We start from the raw sequence: 16,539 nt of genomic DNA, 5'->3' as shown, positions 1-16,539 counted from the left end.
TATATATATATATATACATATATGTATATATATGTACATATATATATATGTATTATATTAGTACTTCCTTGGTTTTTTGAATTAGTAGTTATACCTGGAATCTAGAAAATAGTACAGATGGTGAAAGAAAATAAGCCAGAAAAATAGGTTGTATTTTCCCTGGGAATGCTTTGCTAATGCTAAAAGTTGGACTGTTGAGTGAGACAGCTGATACAGAGTAAGCAGGGTCATGAGGGAATAGGCAGTGATCCCCTCTGTGGCTGACTGCTCCTCTATAGCACGTCAGAGACAGTGTTCAGAAGGTAAGCAAACTCCTGGCTCTTCTCTAGTTGAAGTTTTGAAGCCCATTCTTAGCAGGACTAGACTTTGAAGCGGCCCTTTCCCACTGAGCAGAGGTCTGTAACTTTGTCTCCTACTCAGTCTCAGGGCCGCATAAGGCAGCTCATCCTAGTCGGTGTTAACTTGACAAGCACCATTCACCTCAAAACCGTGTTCCGGACTATAACCTTCCCAGCAGTAAACGTTTTTCTTTTTCTCTTTTCTATACTCTGACCTGGTCTATCAAATATCAATTCCCCCCACCCCCTGCCCAATTAAACAGAAGGTAATCTATCCTTATGACTTCAAGTTCAATTATTTTGTAGAGGTAAAACATGTATTTATGCCTAAAGTTTTGATCGTATGCCATTAGCCCAAGATTTATAAAATGTATATGAATTGTCTTTTTGTTTGCTGCTAGTCACTAAGGAAAGGTATCAGCATGTGCGAGAATTGAGTCGGAGAGGGAGGCTTACCTTTCCAGTGGGAATGTTCATTAAGAAGATGGAATCAGAGTGCCACAGTTCTGTTTACAAAGGTCACCTGAACGAAAGATGCAGTGACGGGCACAGTTTGTCATCAAGGCTTACAGAACAAGTCCCCCTGAGCCTTGTTGTAAGGGTTGTCACTGTACCTGTCTCCAAGTGAGGAACCTAGTCTGTGTAAGGCCTGGAGCTTTGATCTGTTACTCATTATTGTGTGAGCCCTCCTTAGCCATTGCAGAGGCCGCCAGATCGGTGTTTGCTATGCTGTTGTAGCATCATGACAGTCAAGACTTTCAGAGAAATTGTCATCATAACATGGGTTGGTCACAGTGAGACACAAGCCTTTTCCCTGACATTATACTCTTTTTTTTTTTTTTTTTCTGGAGTATCTTTATGCCTTCAGTATTGTTCCCATGAAGCTGATGGCTGTAGCCGAACTGGTAAAGCAGCCTCCGGATGTCACTGAGAACCCTTACCGAGAATCTGGGAAGCAGGCAGCTGGAAGAAAACAAATTCCTGCCCCTCAGGTAAGCTCCTGTTATGGGCTGGGACTTAGGCTGGCTGCTCTGTGGGTGTGCCTTTCTTGCTTATAGTTTCATACATCGAACAACTTTAGTTTTTGACTCTTAATGTTTTTCCTCTTGGCAAATCATGATAATATTTAGAAGATCCTGCCCGGTGGTAGGTGTATACACCTTTAGTCCCAGCAGAGGCAGTAGCAGAGCCAGGCAGATTTCTGACTTCTCAGCTAGCTGGGTCTACAGAGTGAGTTCTAGAACAGCCATGGCTACACAGAGAAACTAGGTCTCTAAAAACCAAAAAAGAAAAAGAAAAAGAAAAAAAAGAGGAGGAAGAGGAGGAAATCAAGCTCAATTTTTACATTGTATTTGGGGTTAACAGTTCTCTGCTGAGTCTTTGTCTAAGGTGATTCATATAGTTTTTCTTTGTCTGAGGTTGATTATTCTCAGTTTTGAGGCAAGGATCTGTTGGTGGCAGAGATTTATGATTTTATGATCATTTCTAGTAGAGAAATAAGATTTACTTTGAAGAAGTTTGTTAGTATCTGGCTTTAGTAATTAATTTTCTCCTCACTAAAGCAAGGCTGATTGATCATTTCCTTGTTCGGGTCCTGGTCTGTTTTCTTGGACTTTTCCGTCCATTCCAAAATCTTCTCCTGCCTTCTCTTTTTGCCTTTGCACAAGTGGCTCATCCTCTTTCCCCTGCAGTTGAAGCTGGATCAGACTTACTTCGTTCTGAAATTTCAGGGCTGCTCATGTCATTATTGGGAGAGAAAGGAGATAGATGGAATTGGGTTCTTATTGCGCTGGCCTAGAGAAAAATTGCTCTACATCTTGTGTTTAACTTATTTCTCAGAAGAGATAGACTTGGATAAGTATGCTGAGCTGTGGGCCTGAGAGTCCCACAGGTGTCAGGGTTGGGGTACACTTGTCTTCCCCAGAATAGGAAGGAGGAGCTGAGATGTGAGTGGCAAGGAAGTTCCCTTCTGCTTGCTGCTCAGTTGCTCATCTGTCGGCTCGCTGAGTAACATTCTCCCTGTTGACCCTTGCAGGAAGAGTCAGCTTGTCAGTTCTTCTTCGATTTGAATGAGAAGCAGGGAAGGAAGCGGTCCTCCACGGGCAGGGGTAACAAGCCCCCTCATGCCAAGCAGCCACGCAAGCCTCGTAAGTACCCTGGTGCAGGGAAGGAAGCAGTCCTCCACGGGCAGGGGTAACAAGCCCCCCATGCCAAGCATCCTCGTAAGTGCCCTGGTCTCCAGGAGAGCAGTGACTCTTTTGGGATCGTTTGGAAAGTTGCATTGCTAAGAGCATCTTCTGGCAAAGGAAAACTTTACAGAGCCACTAGGAGCAAAGTGAAAATAGAATCAGATAAAAATGGCCTGACTGTGGGCTGAGACTCTTCCTGTAGGGATGAGAGAAAAGCTCTTTCTGTCTGTGTAAAACATGGGAAGTGTAAAACTGATGTGAGTTCATGCAGTAGAAGCTGACCTAAGCTGAGGAGAAGGACTTCCAGGCTGCTTCTTTGAGATCCCCTTTCTTCACTCTGGTGTTTTAAAGAGGTAGAGCTAGCTGACGTCAGAGCTAGGACTAGAATTGGGGTGCCTGGCCGTCCCCCACCCAGGTCAGTGTTCTCTCATTGTAGCCTGTTGCCAGGTTGTATGCTGATTTAGTCACTAGATGATCTACTTGTGGACCACCTACCTGTGGATCTATTATCAGCTCAGAGGGCTTCAAAGGGAGGTTTAGTTTCATTGACAATGGTGCCAGGCTTTGACTGTGAGAAACACAAGTCTCGCCCATCAGGCAGTCTCTGCAGTCTGACAGATGAGGCATCAGTGAATAACATGAATTCTCTGTTGAAAGTGTTTGTTAGTATTGTTGGTGTGTGGGTGTATGCGCAAGCATACATGCATGCGAGTTGTGCTGTGCTGTGCTATGCTGTGCTGTGCTATGCTGTGCTGTGCTGTGCTGTGCTGTGCTGTGGGAGTGAGAGGACAGCTTCTCCTTCACTGTGGGTTTGAGTATGGAACTCAAGTTGTCGGGCCTGTGTGGCAAGCGCTTTTACCTGCTAAGCCATCTCTCCAGCCACGAGGAGGATTGTGGAGGGTGATTATGTCTGCTGTGATTGGATCATAATGACACTTGCCTTTCTATCCTATGAAGCTCAGCCTCCAGGACCTTGTTGGTTTTGCCTCGCCAGCCCTGAAGTGGAAAAGCACCTGGTGGTCAACATTGGCACACATGTGAGTTACTTCCATAGATGGGCAGCAGAGAAGGAAATGCTGTCTCTTGGTTTTTACTAACTTTACATGGCATATGATCTGCGTATCAATTTTACACCACCCAGTTTTTATCTTTCTTTGTGAGTCAGGGTCTTTCTACTGTCCTGGAACTCACTAGACTAAGCTAGCCTCCAACTCACAGAGATCCTCCTGTCTCTGCAAGTTGCTAGGATTAAAGGTGTAAACCAACACTCCTAGACAGGTTTCACATTTTAAGTGTACAGCTCATTGATACTTAGTAAGCTTATTGAATTATGCAACCATCACCTAATAGCGGTTTAAATGCCCAGTGTGATGTTTCTTGCTCTTAATCCCAGTCCTCAGGAGGCAGAGGTAGGTGATGTCTTGAGTTCAAGGCAACTCTGTCTACATAGCAGCTTCCAGGCCAGCCAGCACCACAGAGAGACCTTTGTCTTAAAAAAAGAAAATATGAAATAGAGGTTTAGAGTATTTCCATCAGCCCAGTAAAATTTCTTAGCCACATTAATATTAATTTCAAGTATCCATTCTCAGCTCTGGCCACCACTTGCATACTTTGTATCTTTAGGTTTGTGGGGTTTTAGACATTTAACTGAAATGTAATGCTGTGTGTGTGTGTGTGTGTGTGTGTGTGTGTGTGTGTGTGTGTGCCAGAGCCTGAGGATCCCTGGGGCTGGAACTATGGGAAATTGTGAGCCGCCTGACATGGGTGCTGGGAAGTGAACTCAAGTCCTGTAAGTGCAGCGTGTGCTCTTGACTGCTCAGCTCTCTCTCTCCAGCTCTGTTTTATTGGCCTTTCCGTATTCACGTCAGTATTGCTTAAATTCTTTTCTTCCCTTCTTGAGTGTGTTGGAGACTGAAGCCAGGGTCTTGTGCATGATGGGTGAGAACTCTGTCATTGAGGTACATCCTTTGCCCATTGTCCGCCTTTCTAGTTATGGACACTATAGTTTTATGGAATCAGTTTCATAAGCACTCCTTCTCTGTCTCCCTCCATAGGATAAATCTTCTGTATATGTCTTAGATTATCAGTGTTTCATGAAATATTGAGCTGATTCTTTTAATTTCTCACTGTTTTAAATATTCCTTGGTTTTCCCTGTTTCAAATAGTGAAAAGAGAAGGGGATCATGTGTTGTTTATATACGAATACTAGATTTAAAATGTTGACATTGTTAGCATGGTCTTGTGACTTATGCCTGTAATCTCAGCACTCAGGAAGATTGTCACAAATTCAAGGTCAGTTTGGACTACCTAAAAAAATTCTAGGCTAGGCTGGGCTTCTGAGTGAGGCTTTTTCTTTAAAAACAAACAAACAAACAAATAAAAACAAGCCAAAAATATCCCTAGGAACTGAAGTTCATTAAGCATAAGCAAGATTAAAATGATAAATTCAGTTTGTCAGTGAAGGATTGTACTAGTAAGGGTTCTCTGGAGTAACATTATAGAATAAATTTCTCTACATATAGAATGACGATTTATTAGAATTACTTACAAGTTGTGGTCCATCTAGTCCAACAATAATTGTCTACCTATGGCAGGTCAAAGAATCCAGTCATTCAGTGCATGAGGCTGGATATTGTAGCTGGCCTTCAGTGTAACACTGAAATCCCTAAGAAGTAGACCTTAATGCTGGTGAAGGAATAGACTTGTTATCAATGTGATAGCAAACAAAGAGCCAAAGCTTCCTTCTTCCATATCCTTATATAGGCTTTTAGCAGAAGGCATGGCACAGATTACAGGGAGAGTTTTCCAAATTCAATGAATAGACGTAGATAGTTCCACTTCAAATTAATAAGAAATCCTTCACAGGTGTGTCCTTATTTGGGAGTTTTAGTTCATTTCAGATGGCAAATTGACAACCAAGCTATCACAAGTATGTGGCTTTGTAACTATATACCATACTTGATGTATCTAGGAAAATGATTTTAGTCACATGATTGGCAGGCATTGAGTCAGTCTGTAGAGCTGATGATGCTTAGTATGGTGACCAGGCTGGACGAGTCCCTGGTGAACACTGTCTCAGGGAAGTCATTAAGTTTTGTACTTTTTCTCAGAGAGTTCATTCAGTTCAGGCTCTGTAAAGATAAGTCTTTTACTTACAGTGAAGCTGCTAGTCACCAGAGTCACCATTACCTCCAGCCCCCATGACTAAACTGGATGTTCTCTAGGCCAGCTCCCCGTGTAACTTCTGCAGGCTGGTGTGCTCATCTGCTTTCAGTCCTCTCTTCTAATTCTGGTTTCTAAAGGTGACTTTCCTCTTCATCTAACAGTCTGAGAGTTCCTTTTCTGTGGCCTCCTGTAGGCCAAGCAGAGGCTCACTGAAGAGGCCTAGACTTACCTATTTATGTTTTGCATCTTAATTATTGGCACCCTGTCCAGGAAGGTGTTCTGAGGGCAGGACAGATTAGGAAAGTGGGGACTGGACGTCCATTAGAGGTGTGGGCACGACAGATTGGGAAAGTGGGAACTGGTGCAGGAGAACTGTACATCCATTAGAGGCGTGGGCAGCTGCTTAGTGTAGCCTTTAAATAGCTGAGAATATACATCACAGTATACAGCTGATGTCCATGGCAGTGGCCTGTGACAAAGTAAAGGCTAGAAAACAAAAGTTTCTAGAGTAAACTTTTCAAACAAATGCAATAAAAATGGGTATTAACAAAAACTTTCAGTGCCTCTGAGGATTTGGGGAGGATGTTGTTTGGTTATTGGTTATGAGGCTCTTCCTCGGTTACCTAAGCTGTCCTAAAATTTGAGATCCCCGTTTTAGCCTCCATGGCCTGCTCCTTGAGGTTGGTGAACTTAAATCCCATGGGAAATCAGCTGTGGATGTGTTTAGTTCTGTGTCAGTAGCTCAAGGAGGAGCATGCTTTAGTTTGTAGCAATTATGTATATTGCCACTGGACTTTCTACTCAGCCTTAGCTTTGGGACCACAACACTAAAAGTATAGTTTTTATAAGGCCCTATGTGTTTGCCTGTATTGATATTCCTTGGCCTTTTGTCTGCTCAGTCAGAGCATTTTCCTTTCACACAGTGACTGTTAGAGCAGCATTACATGTTTGGATGGTTTTATTTCTGTGTTATTGTTACTGGTTTGGCCAGGGCTAAGGTTAGACTCTCATTCTCCACCTGACTGAGTGCTGAGGTGAGGGCCTGAGCCTCTTCACCTGACTGAGTGCTGGGGTGAGGGCCTGAGCCCTCTCACCCAATTTACAGGTTGGTTTTTGTTTTGTTTTTTTTAAGATTTATTTTGTGTGCATGCATATATGTGTGTTGCTATTAAAGATTGACAGTCATTGTTGGAGCCTCTCCATACACATCTGAGTTTGAGACTTTCTTTCTATGCTATGGGGCTGTATAGAAAGTCCTTCCTTTCACTTTGTGGAATTTAGTTGGCGTCTCATAGCTGTAGGAAGACTCATGCTCAACATGTTCCCTTAGCCTTTTCTGTGAGCCCAGAAGTGTACTGGGGATAGAGAGGTGGGGTTGGGTGTCTAAGGGGAGGAAGGAAGGACTCATTTTGAAATAAGAAGTACTGTCTTTTTGTGGTTGAAGAGAAAATGATAGTAACTGAAAACTGCTTTAAAGTTTAGCTCTTGGGAGAGATACCCAATTAGTCTTTCTGAACTCCAGCATCTAAAACCAAAACCCTTCTTGGATGCCTCTAGTTCATTTGCTATTTTCATGGGAATTTGTTAAAACTGATCCCGTTGTTTAGAAGATACTTAAAAATGCTCCCCTAGCCCCTAAAATCGTGTGTGTGTGTGTGTGTGTGTGTGTGTGTGTGTGTGTGTGTATTAGTTAAGTATATGGGTATGTCTGTTGCCTGCAGAGATTAGATAGGGCATTGAATTCCCTGAAACTGGCATTACAGATGGTTACAAGTCACCATGGCAATGGTAGGAGTTGAATCCGGGTCCTTTGGAAGAACAGCCAGTGCCTTTAGCCACTGAGCCATCTTCCCAGCTCCTGTTCTAACTTTTAAAATCAAATCTTTTAAAATATAAGTTCTAGCCAGGCGGTGGTGGCACGTGCCTTTAATCCTAGCACTTGGGAGGCAGAGGCAGGCGGATTTCTGAATTCGAGGCCAGCCTGGTCTACAAAGTGAGCTCCAGGACAACCAGGGCTACACAGAGAAACCCTGTCTCGAAAAACAAACAAATAAAATAAAACCAACAAGCAACAACAACAACAAAATATATATATATATAATTTCTGTTAAGGTTATCTTGGGTCAGGCATGATGGGTCATGTCTTTAATCCCAGTACTCAGGAGACAGAGACAGGTGGATAGATCTATGTGAGTTCGAGGCCAGTCTATAACATGAGTTCCAAGACAGCCAATGTTGTTACACAGAGAAACCCCATCTCAAACAAACAAACAATCAACAACTACAAAAAACAAGCAAGCAAACAAACTATCTTGGATTGGGTATGTTGGTCCAGGGCTATAGTCCCAGAGCTTGGATGCTGAGCAGAGAGGATTGGATTTGAGGCTGCTCTGTACAACATAGCAAGATCCTGTCATTCTGCCCTGGGTGGAAGGGGGCAACATCATGAGCATTTCTCCTGTACCTCAGGCTCTCTGTGTGTGAGTAGACTTTTCTCTCTGGATGATCATACATGTAGGCTTGCTGTCTTGCTTCTATGATTCTTCTTCAGTGCTACCTTGCCCTGGCCAAAGGAGGCTTATCTGATGACCATGTCCTTATCCTGCCCATTGGACACTACCAGTCAGTTGTGGAGCTTTCAGCAGAGGTGGTGGAAGAAGTGGAGAAATATAAGGCCACTCTGAAACGCTTCTTTAAGAGTCGAGGGAAGCGTTGTGTTCTATTTGAGAGAAATTATAGGAGCCATCACCTCCAGCTTCAGGTATGTGTTTCCTGCCTAGGAACTTGGAAATCACTGTGAGACCTTGAGATTGATACATTTAAATAATAATGACTTCAGTATTTGATTTTAATGTAATACTTAGAACATTTAATATTATTTTCATGATAATATTTGAATAGTGGTCATTTAGAGGGCTGGGAAAATCTGATAATCCTAGAGAAGTTCATGTTGCAAGTAACTGAACAGCAGGATGGTGTGTGCCCTGTGTAAAAAGAATGGATAGTTAAGAAAGGTTCCAAGGAAGATGAATAAAATACATGGGCTTTGCTGGATAAGATGTGGCTAGTTTGTGTGGAAACCCAGCATGAACGAAGACTTAGAGGTAGGAATAGTTTCCAGCTCACATGGGGCTAGTACTTGGGAAGCTGAGTGATTTGTCTCTTTGGTGGTAGTGTCTTCCTGGCGCATTTGTTAAGTGTTCAAATGGGCCTGACTCTGCCACATACATTATGCAGGAGCTGGCAAAAGCTTAGAGAGAAAGAAGTCTCTCTTGAGTGTTTCCTAATAGCAGATTGGCTCCCATATGTGACAGCTCTCGTAAGTTTAAGTCCTACAGCCGAGCCATTGGAGGCTGTCTGGCCTGAGGAGAATCTGTGCTGAGGGGTGTCTCCCTGCCCCAGTGATGGCTTGCTACTTCCTCAGCACTTTAAAGACGCAACTTTGGAACCAATACAAAGAGTTTCTTCTTTTGTTCCCCCCACACTCCACCCAGGTCATTCCTGTGCCCCTCAGCTGCTGTGTGACTGGGGAGATTAAAGACGCCTTCATTACCCAGGCACAGGAGCAGCAGATAGAGCTGCTGGAAATTCCAGAACACTCAGACATCAAACAGGTGAATCCGGAAGGGGTGGTAATGTTGAGGGAGGAGTTAGGATCTGATTTCTGACATGTCGACTAAGTAGTGGGCCATTTGGTGCTAGAGTACAGGATACTGGTAAGACTGGAGGTGAGATGTCATCATAGCAGAGGCTTAGTGCTTTCCTGGAAGAGTAAGGAATTAGACTTTTCCTGGAGCTGGGAAGGTGGCTCCAAGGACTTGAGTGTGATCTCCAGCCGCCGTGTAGAGGTCGTGAGCTGGGGCATGTACCTGTGATCCACACGCTGAGGAGGAAGAGACAAGAGCATCTGCGCCTAAATTCAAAAGCTGTAGGCTGAGTGAGAGAGACCCTGCCTCAAAGCATGAGGTGGCAAGAACTGAAGAAGTCACCCAGTGTCATCCTCTGCTCTCCACAGGCACGTGGACACACCTGTATGTGTAATCCCACACATACACATATACAAATAAAGAAATTAGACACTTCTTAAGATGGGATCTTAGAAGGATAGGTACTGATGGGAATAGATTGACGTTTTAAAAGCTAGTTCTTGTGGTGTGTCTCACTTTTAAAAAACTTCTTATTTGTCCTATACATTTCTGTTTACTTCAGATTGCACAGCCAGGAGCAGCGTATTTTTATGTTGAACTTGACACAGGAGAAAAGCTTTTCCACAGAATTAAAAAGAATTTTCCTTTGCAATTTGGAAGGTTTGTATGTTTCGCTGTATTTAGTTGTATTTCATTCGACCTGTTATAAACGTGGTGATAGGTTGCATGGACAGTCAGTGAAAACCAACTGGGGGAATGATCCAGCCCCGAGCAGCTTAGAGTCTTAGAGCAGATCACTGCTACAACCTGGGGCTGGAGAACTGGAAGAACCATGAACAAGTCTTGAGGAACTGTATGCTTTAGAAACTTAGAGAAGAGCTCATTTCTACCAAATGCACGGCTTCATAAAAGCTGAGAGTGACTATAAGGGAAACTACAGAGGGGAAGACACCATGAGAGCACTCCTGATGGAATCCAGGGCAGCCACTGAGCATGTGCTGGGTCAGACACTGGCAAGAGCTTCCCAGGCATTGCTCCATTCTACCTTCCAGTTGTGTTCTTTATCTCCTGTCATCCCAGCAGAACTTCATACAGACATGAAACACACTGTAAAGCTGCACCAGTATAGTAACCCCGAGCTACACGTGCTGTTGGAGAATTGAAAATGAGACTGAGGCCGTGAGGGGAGACAGCTTGCTGCCACACCTGGTGGTAGTTTGGTCCTTGGGATCTACATGGTAGGGGATAACTGATGCCCAAACATGCATTCTCTGATCACGGGTGCTATGGCATGCATGAGCCCACATATAAATAAATGCATAGAGTAAAAAAAAAAAAAATAAAGGGAAAGTGGAAGTGAGCTTAAATATAAGTAGCCACACCTGGCTAGAGGCTACTTTGTTGCATATTGTACCGTAAGGTAAGTTAAGTAGCACGCCCATGGTCACTAAGGTTTGAAGGTTCAAACCTCAGTGTGGTGGACACCAAGATGGAGGTCTTAAACCTTGTTCTGCATCGTTCTGAAAGCCCGTGTGGAGGGAATCCGAAAATGCACAGTGCATTTTCTGATTATGTGCATTTTCTGATGCTGATCTACGATTCACAGCTGTTCTCTGACCACTCAGCCCAGTTTACACTGGGCTTTGAATGAGCCATTAGCCAATCCTAGACTAATTTGGAATGCCTTCAAGTGGTTGCCCCACCGGGCAGTGGTGGCCCACACCTTTAATCCCAGCACTTGGGAGGCAGAGGCAGGTGGATTTTGAGGATCGAGGCCAGCCTGGTCTACAGAGTGAGTTCCAGGACAGCCAGGGCTACACTGAGAAACCCTGTCTTGAAAAAGCAAAACAAAACAAAACAAAAAGAGAGAGAGAGCGATTGCGCCATTGGATCAAAAGTCCAACAAATGTAGGGTTTTTTAAAAAATAAATGATTGATAAATGAGAACAAGTATCTGTTCTTGTTATCTTTTCTTAATCTTTTTTTTTTTTAAGATTTTATTTAATGTATATGAGTACACTGTAGCTGTCTTCAGACACACCAGAAGAGGGTATTGGATCCCATTACAGATGGTTGTGAGCCACCAAGTGGTTGCTGGGAATTGCATTCAGGACCTCAAGGAAGAGCAGTCAGTGCTCTTAACCACTGAGCCATCTCTCTAACCCCAATCTTTTCTTAATCTTATTGCCTTAGCAATAGATGTAGATATGCACAGTGGGGACATAGGCAAGCAATGCCAGTATACACAGCCATGAACAGTCCACATCTTTTTGTGATAATGGTAGTTGTTTATGTTTCACCACTGAAAAATTTCAGAATACTAAAGTACAACTGACACATTGTGTACTTAATAGGGAAAATGGTTGTATTTTACATATGAAGAACCAATGCACATGGTTTGCCAGGCAAACCCAAGTTTGAGTTCAGGTCCTTTGACTTCAGAGGAGCGCTATGATTCATTTCTGCCTTTTCTACTTACTATACCTTCAAAGTTGAAATGAGCCAAGTAGAATTGTTTCTAATGTATTAAAGTAAGTTAAAAGTAAAAACACAGAACTTAGAGGCTGCTTGTGTATGTGTCTATATATGTTGTTTTCTTCACATTGAACTTCTCTTGTGTACTCATACAAATGATGGGGCGAGGAGGACAAGTAGAACTTAAGTCAGAATGGGTTTAACACGTGACTCCGAACCATGCATGCCTCAGCAATCTCAGTCTACTCTGTCTGTGAAAACCAGAGCTTAAGGCGAGGTGGAGTCGCAGCTGGGCATGGGCTTCGATTCCGCAGCTTCTGTACTAAGTGCTATAAGGAAGGTGATCTTGTAAGCGAGGAAATCAGGGCTCAGAGCTGGAATGGCAGTCAATCATAGGCATGGATGGAGTACCAGGCGTGGCTGCAGCTCTGCCTCTGACTTCTCTGACACCAGGGGCTGTCCTCTAGCTTGCATGTGGTACTCCTTCCCTAAGTATTAATATTGTGGTTCCAAGTTGTTCCAGAAAAGGAAATAAATGGGGTGGGAGAGGACACTTAATATGGCAACGATTTCAATAGATAGGATGGTGGAGATGTAGTCACGGCAGGAGACTGGTAGGAGCTGTGAGCAGTCTGCACACTCTTTAGATGGCGCTGAGGTGAGCTGGCGGCTGAAGAGGAGCACAGGAAGGGTGGCTTTCAACTACTGCTCCCATTTTCTCTTCTTTACTCTCTGCAGGGAGGTCCTGGCCAGTGAAGCTATTCTCAACATTCCTGAGAAGGCCGACTGGAGGCAGTGTCAAACCAGTAAGGATGAGGAGGAAGCCCTGGCTCGCCGCTTCCGGAAAGACTTTGAACCCTTTGACTTCACTCTGGATGACTAGCCAAAGAGAAGGGCACACCACAGGTCACACTGATGGCACAAGAGATTGTTCCAACCTGTTCTACTGTCTCCCGTGGGGGCTGCCTCCCTGCCTCTTTTCAGTATATCCCATAGATCCACCTGCAGCAGGAGGCCCTTGATTGACTTTTATAAAGAGTCATTCTGGATGTAATGATATGTTAAAAGAACATCCGCTATGTACTTCTAAGAACAGCTCTGTTTCTTCACATCCTCACAAACTTTTAAACCCTGCAGATTGGGTATGGTAGCTCATGCTTCTTTTCTCAGAAATTGAGGGGTTATGGCAGGAGGATTGCTGTGAATTCAAGGCTAGTCTGGACTACATAGTGAGTTTCAGAACACTCTGGGCTATGGCGTGACACCCATATCACCTCTCCATCCTTGCTCTCACCCCCAAAATGTAAAAACAATGTCCTCTAAAGCTTGTAAATAATAAAAAGGGAACGCTTTTCTAAGGTTGACAAATGTCTTATGTTACTTATGGCCGCTGAAGTGAAATTATGTCTGTGATAGAGATCAGAGGTTTTGGTCTGGAACCAAGCCTGGACTTTGCTATTGCTTTCTTACAGCATCTTCTTCACATAAAAGAGTCCATTCTGTCTTTTAGATATTTAACTCTGGCATGCTAGGACATGTTCTAAGTTTCAGGAGCATAGCTAGCGAGTGCCCCTATGTGCTGCCCATTGGTACAGAGTTTAGAGTCTTAATTTTGAAAGGAAGTGGCAGATTAAGGACATAAGATGAGTTTAATTTGATTGTGTTGTTTTAGATGTTTAAAATACCTGAGTTACCCAGTGTGTCCAGATTGCCATTAGATGCTTCTAGAACTCACGTAGAACAGGATTGGTAATAGGGCTTTGAATGCATTTTCAGTATTTCATGTGTGTAAGATCCCCGAGTCATCTCATCATCTCACGGATGTGTCCAGAGTGCAGGTAGATAATTCTCAAACACATGCAGATCTAGGTTGGTGATTGGGCTCTGGCAATTATCAGGGTATGGACCAGATTGAGTTTACAAAATAAAAAAAAACTTACAAAATAAACTAACCTAGCGTTTTTCTACCTGGCCTCTTTGTTCCCCAAAGTAGGTACTCTGAGACTTACTATTTCATGAATAAATTCCTAGGCCAGAAGCTGTGGCTTGTTCCTCAGCTAGCTCCTAACTTACTCACCCATTTATCCTAAGTTCTGCCAAGTAGTTGGTTCTCTCTCCTTCAGCTTCAGGACCAATCTTTCCCACCTGACTATTTCTCAGAATTCTTCCATCCATTTGTACCTCCCCTGCACCCCGTGCCCCCAGCACACTTTTCTCTCTCTGCTGGCTGGATGTCCCACCTTCTAATCCTGCCTTAGCTCATTGGCTATAGGCTTTTTATTGACAGGTGGTCCTGCCATACACTGCACAAGAGATTCTATGCAAACACAGTTGGTCCCACCCTAAAGACGACTATGTTTTCAGGAAACTGGTCCAGTGAGCAGCACATGGAGAAGCAGCAGTGTGATCACTGGAGAATGCTGCATGCCAGAAGCCAGAAGCCAGGAACTGGTCTTTGTTGGGCACTTTGGGCGTAGACCACGAACACTTTTACTTAGTTCTCATAAAAATCTCTTGATCTCCATTTTGTTTTTGAACAACAAAAAAACTAAAAGTCTTGGAAACCTGAAGATTGTGGAACCTGGCATAAACCATTTTACAGTTAAAAAATTAAAAGGCCAGGCCTTTAATCTTAGCATTCTACAGGCAGATCAGTGAGTTTAAGGCCAACCTGGTCTACATACTGAGTTCCAAGTCGAACAGGGCTATATAAACACTGTTTCAAAAAAAGCAGAACAAAACAAAAAGCCCTCAAGAATAAAAAAGAAATCAATAAACCTTGAGTTGCATTTTTTAAAAATAGAATATTTTAAAAGTGAACTCACTGTTGAAACCAGCTGGATTAACCTAGTCACCATTATCTTGGCTGGAGTTTTCAGCATCTCTCTTGAGTACCAATTATGAAACCACGTCCCACCTGTGGAAATGGGACATACCTATCGCTTCTAGCTCTACACTGCACAGCAAATGAGGTTTCATCCTGTTACGTGACAGTCTCCTCTTCTCTGGAGATGCTCTCTCAAAGGCCTATTTCTATTATCTTCAAGTCTGATATTCCAATTCCAAGGATATGAAAATAACAGAAACCAGCTTACCACATATTGTGGAATTGCATGCTGACATCGAGAATTTGATTTTATGCTGACTCTTACACTTTTGAGTATTAGCATCCCTGGCTCCAGCCCAGTGGAGTGCTACAAGCCTGTAGTCCCAGTCTTGAAAAGAGGAGGACTAACAAGTTCTAAACCAGGCTGGACTCTATTTAGATCCTGTCTCAGAACAAGACACCTAGAGTTCAGGAAGTGGATAACCCACTTAAATGGCTAGGCGTGTTGACTTGCCCCGTGCAGCCCACCACGCAGAAGTATACCTCATTGGACCGGGAGCTCCCCCAAGCCTGTCTTTGTAGCCCTGTGGCGCACCTCAGAAACAATTCCAACTCAGAACCACTGCATTGGCAAGTCTGAAAGACCGAAGCAAGGCTGATAAGCGGTAAGGTCCATAGGGAAACTCACAAAGTTCGGAAGAAGAGTTTTCACTCTGGAATAACTTCGGGATTATAGGAAAGATTCTGATTTTAAAAGCTAATGAATTAACAGGGCGGTTAGCACAGCTTTCTTTCATATTTATGGTGACCTTAACCGGCGCCGACCGGCGAGTGAGGTAGGATTCGAGGGGCAGAGGGCAGGGCTCTCAAAAAGATGAAATGTGTACGAGGTAGGGACAATACGAAGTTCAGGGTTTGGAGAGAGATCTATTTTAAAATGAAAATACGTTGTATGAAACCCTCAAAGAACTGATTACAAATATCTATACAAAATAAATAAAATAAAACAAGAACCGCACGCACGATGGTACTCGCAGCTTGGAAGTTGCCCGGGGCACTAAGACCGCACAGTGCAAGCCGGTGGTTCCCGACCTATTCGTCTGCACCAATCCCAAGGTGCCCCGCGGAGCTCGGGGCGGGACTTCGCATGCGGAAACTAGCGGAAGTGACGCAATCTCGCGAGACGAAGGACTCGCTAGCCTCGGCGGCCCGGAACCGGCCTTGGACCGGTAGCGGTGCCTGAGGCGGCCTGCGCTCCCGCCCCATGGAGCGGCCCCCGGGGCTGCGGCCGGGCGCGGGCGGCCCCTGGGAGATGCGGGAGCGGCTTGGCACCGGCGGTTTCGGGAACGTCAGTCTGTACCAGCACCGGGTGAGGCGGGCGGCGGGCGGGAGCAGTGGCGCCGGCGCTGTCTGGGCGTCCCTGGAACCCCGGCTGTCAGTCAAGGTGGGAGGGGTGGTGGCCGAGACCCTGGGCAGTGAGCGAGTGCGGGGGATCGCCCGTGACCCAGGTGTGTCTGAGATCCCCGGGAAGTGAGTGACAGGCAGCTGTCGCAGCTGTGAGTGCAGATGAAGGGGAGAATGGCGAGTGCCGGTGCGTGCGTGCGAGCGTGCCTGCGAGTGTGTTTTGTGTATGTATGTTGTGTTTGTCTGCGTGTGCATGCTCACACTCCCTCGGGTGCTGTGTGATCCACTGGAGACTGTAGTAGACGAGGAACCTTACTGGTGTTCCAGAGTTGAACCTTTGGAAGCATTGACAGACTTTGGAATTGTAGCAATTTCAGGTAAAAACCAGGGTGAAGGTAAGGTGATGAAATTGATCCTTGCTTCAAAGCAAAGGAAATAGAGGGGTTTGTTCTGCAGAAGACAGCAAAGGTCAGGCTCAGGAAATTGGTTTTGAT

The 16,539-nt window shown here is 44.4% G+C and overlaps 2 protein-coding genes, 2 long non-coding RNA genes and 1 other non-coding gene across 16 annotated transcripts in view; 3 read left to right on the top strand and 2 right to left on the bottom strand.

Annotated features, from left to right (window-relative positions):
- Window positions 1-13,178, top strand: part of Cwf19l1 (CWF19 like cell cycle control factor 1) — a 26,597-nt gene extending 13,419 nt beyond the window's left edge. For all 4 annotated transcript variants that reach the window (XM_031390408.1, XM_031390405.1, XM_031390407.1 and 1 more), the window contains 7 exons: window positions 1,190-1,330; window positions 2,374-2,485; window positions 3,485-3,564; window positions 8,244-8,453; window positions 9,187-9,306; window positions 9,902-9,999; window positions 12,553-13,178. In XM_031390408.1, the coding sequence (XP_031246268.1) occupies window positions 1,190-1,330; window positions 2,374-2,485; window positions 3,485-3,564; window positions 8,244-8,453; window positions 9,187-9,306; window positions 9,902-9,999; window positions 12,553-12,697 (906 nt within the window). In that variant the 3' untranslated portion in view covers window positions 12,698-13,178. The remainder of the gene's footprint in view (window positions 1-1,189; window positions 1,331-2,373; window positions 2,486-3,484; window positions 3,565-8,243; window positions 8,454-9,186; window positions 9,307-9,901; window positions 10,000-12,552) is intronic.
- Window positions 1-16,539, bottom strand: part of LOC116103888 — an 87,962-nt gene that overhangs the window by 21,024 nt on the left and 50,399 nt on the right. The gene's annotated exons all lie outside the window — the stretch shown is intronic.
- LOC116104393 lies at window positions 8,856-9,001 on the top strand. Its single transcript, XR_004123885.1, has one exon. It is a non-coding gene; the product is annotated as a small nucleolar RNA SNORA12 (small nucleolar RNA).
- On the bottom strand, window positions 11,684-15,762 carry LOC116103890. Its single transcript, XR_004123615.1, has 2 exons — window positions 15,665-15,762; window positions 11,684-12,693 (listed from the first exon to the last, which is right to left on the bottom strand). It is a non-coding gene; the product is annotated as an uncharacterized LOC116103890 (long non-coding RNA).
- Window positions 15,819-16,539, top strand: part of Chuk (component of inhibitor of nuclear factor kappa B kinase complex) — a 35,320-nt gene continuing 34,599 nt past the window's right edge. For 7 of the 9 annotated variants that reach the window (XR_004123608.1, XR_004123610.1, XR_004123609.1 and 4 more), the window contains exon 1: window positions 15,820-16,010. Coding sequence is in view for 5 of the 9 variants with exons in the window: in XM_031390403.1 (XP_031246263.1) it covers window positions 15,906-16,010 (105 nt within the window). In the remaining 4 variants the exon portion in view is untranslated. Of the gene's footprint in view, window positions 16,011-16,539 lie in introns of all 9 variants that reach the window. The other 2 variants (XM_031390400.1, XM_031390401.1) reach the window with 2 other exon arrangements.

Source organism: Mastomys coucha, unplaced genomic scaffold (assembly GCF_008632895.1).
Source record: "Mastomys coucha isolate ucsf_1 unplaced genomic scaffold, UCSF_Mcou_1 pScaffold21, whole genome shotgun sequence".
In the NCBI taxonomy this organism is placed as follows: domain Eukaryota; kingdom Metazoa; phylum Chordata; class Mammalia; order Rodentia; family Muridae; genus Mastomys; species Mastomys coucha.
Note: the sequence above shows the minus strand (reverse complement) of the source record. Positions and strands in the feature narration are given on the sequence as shown.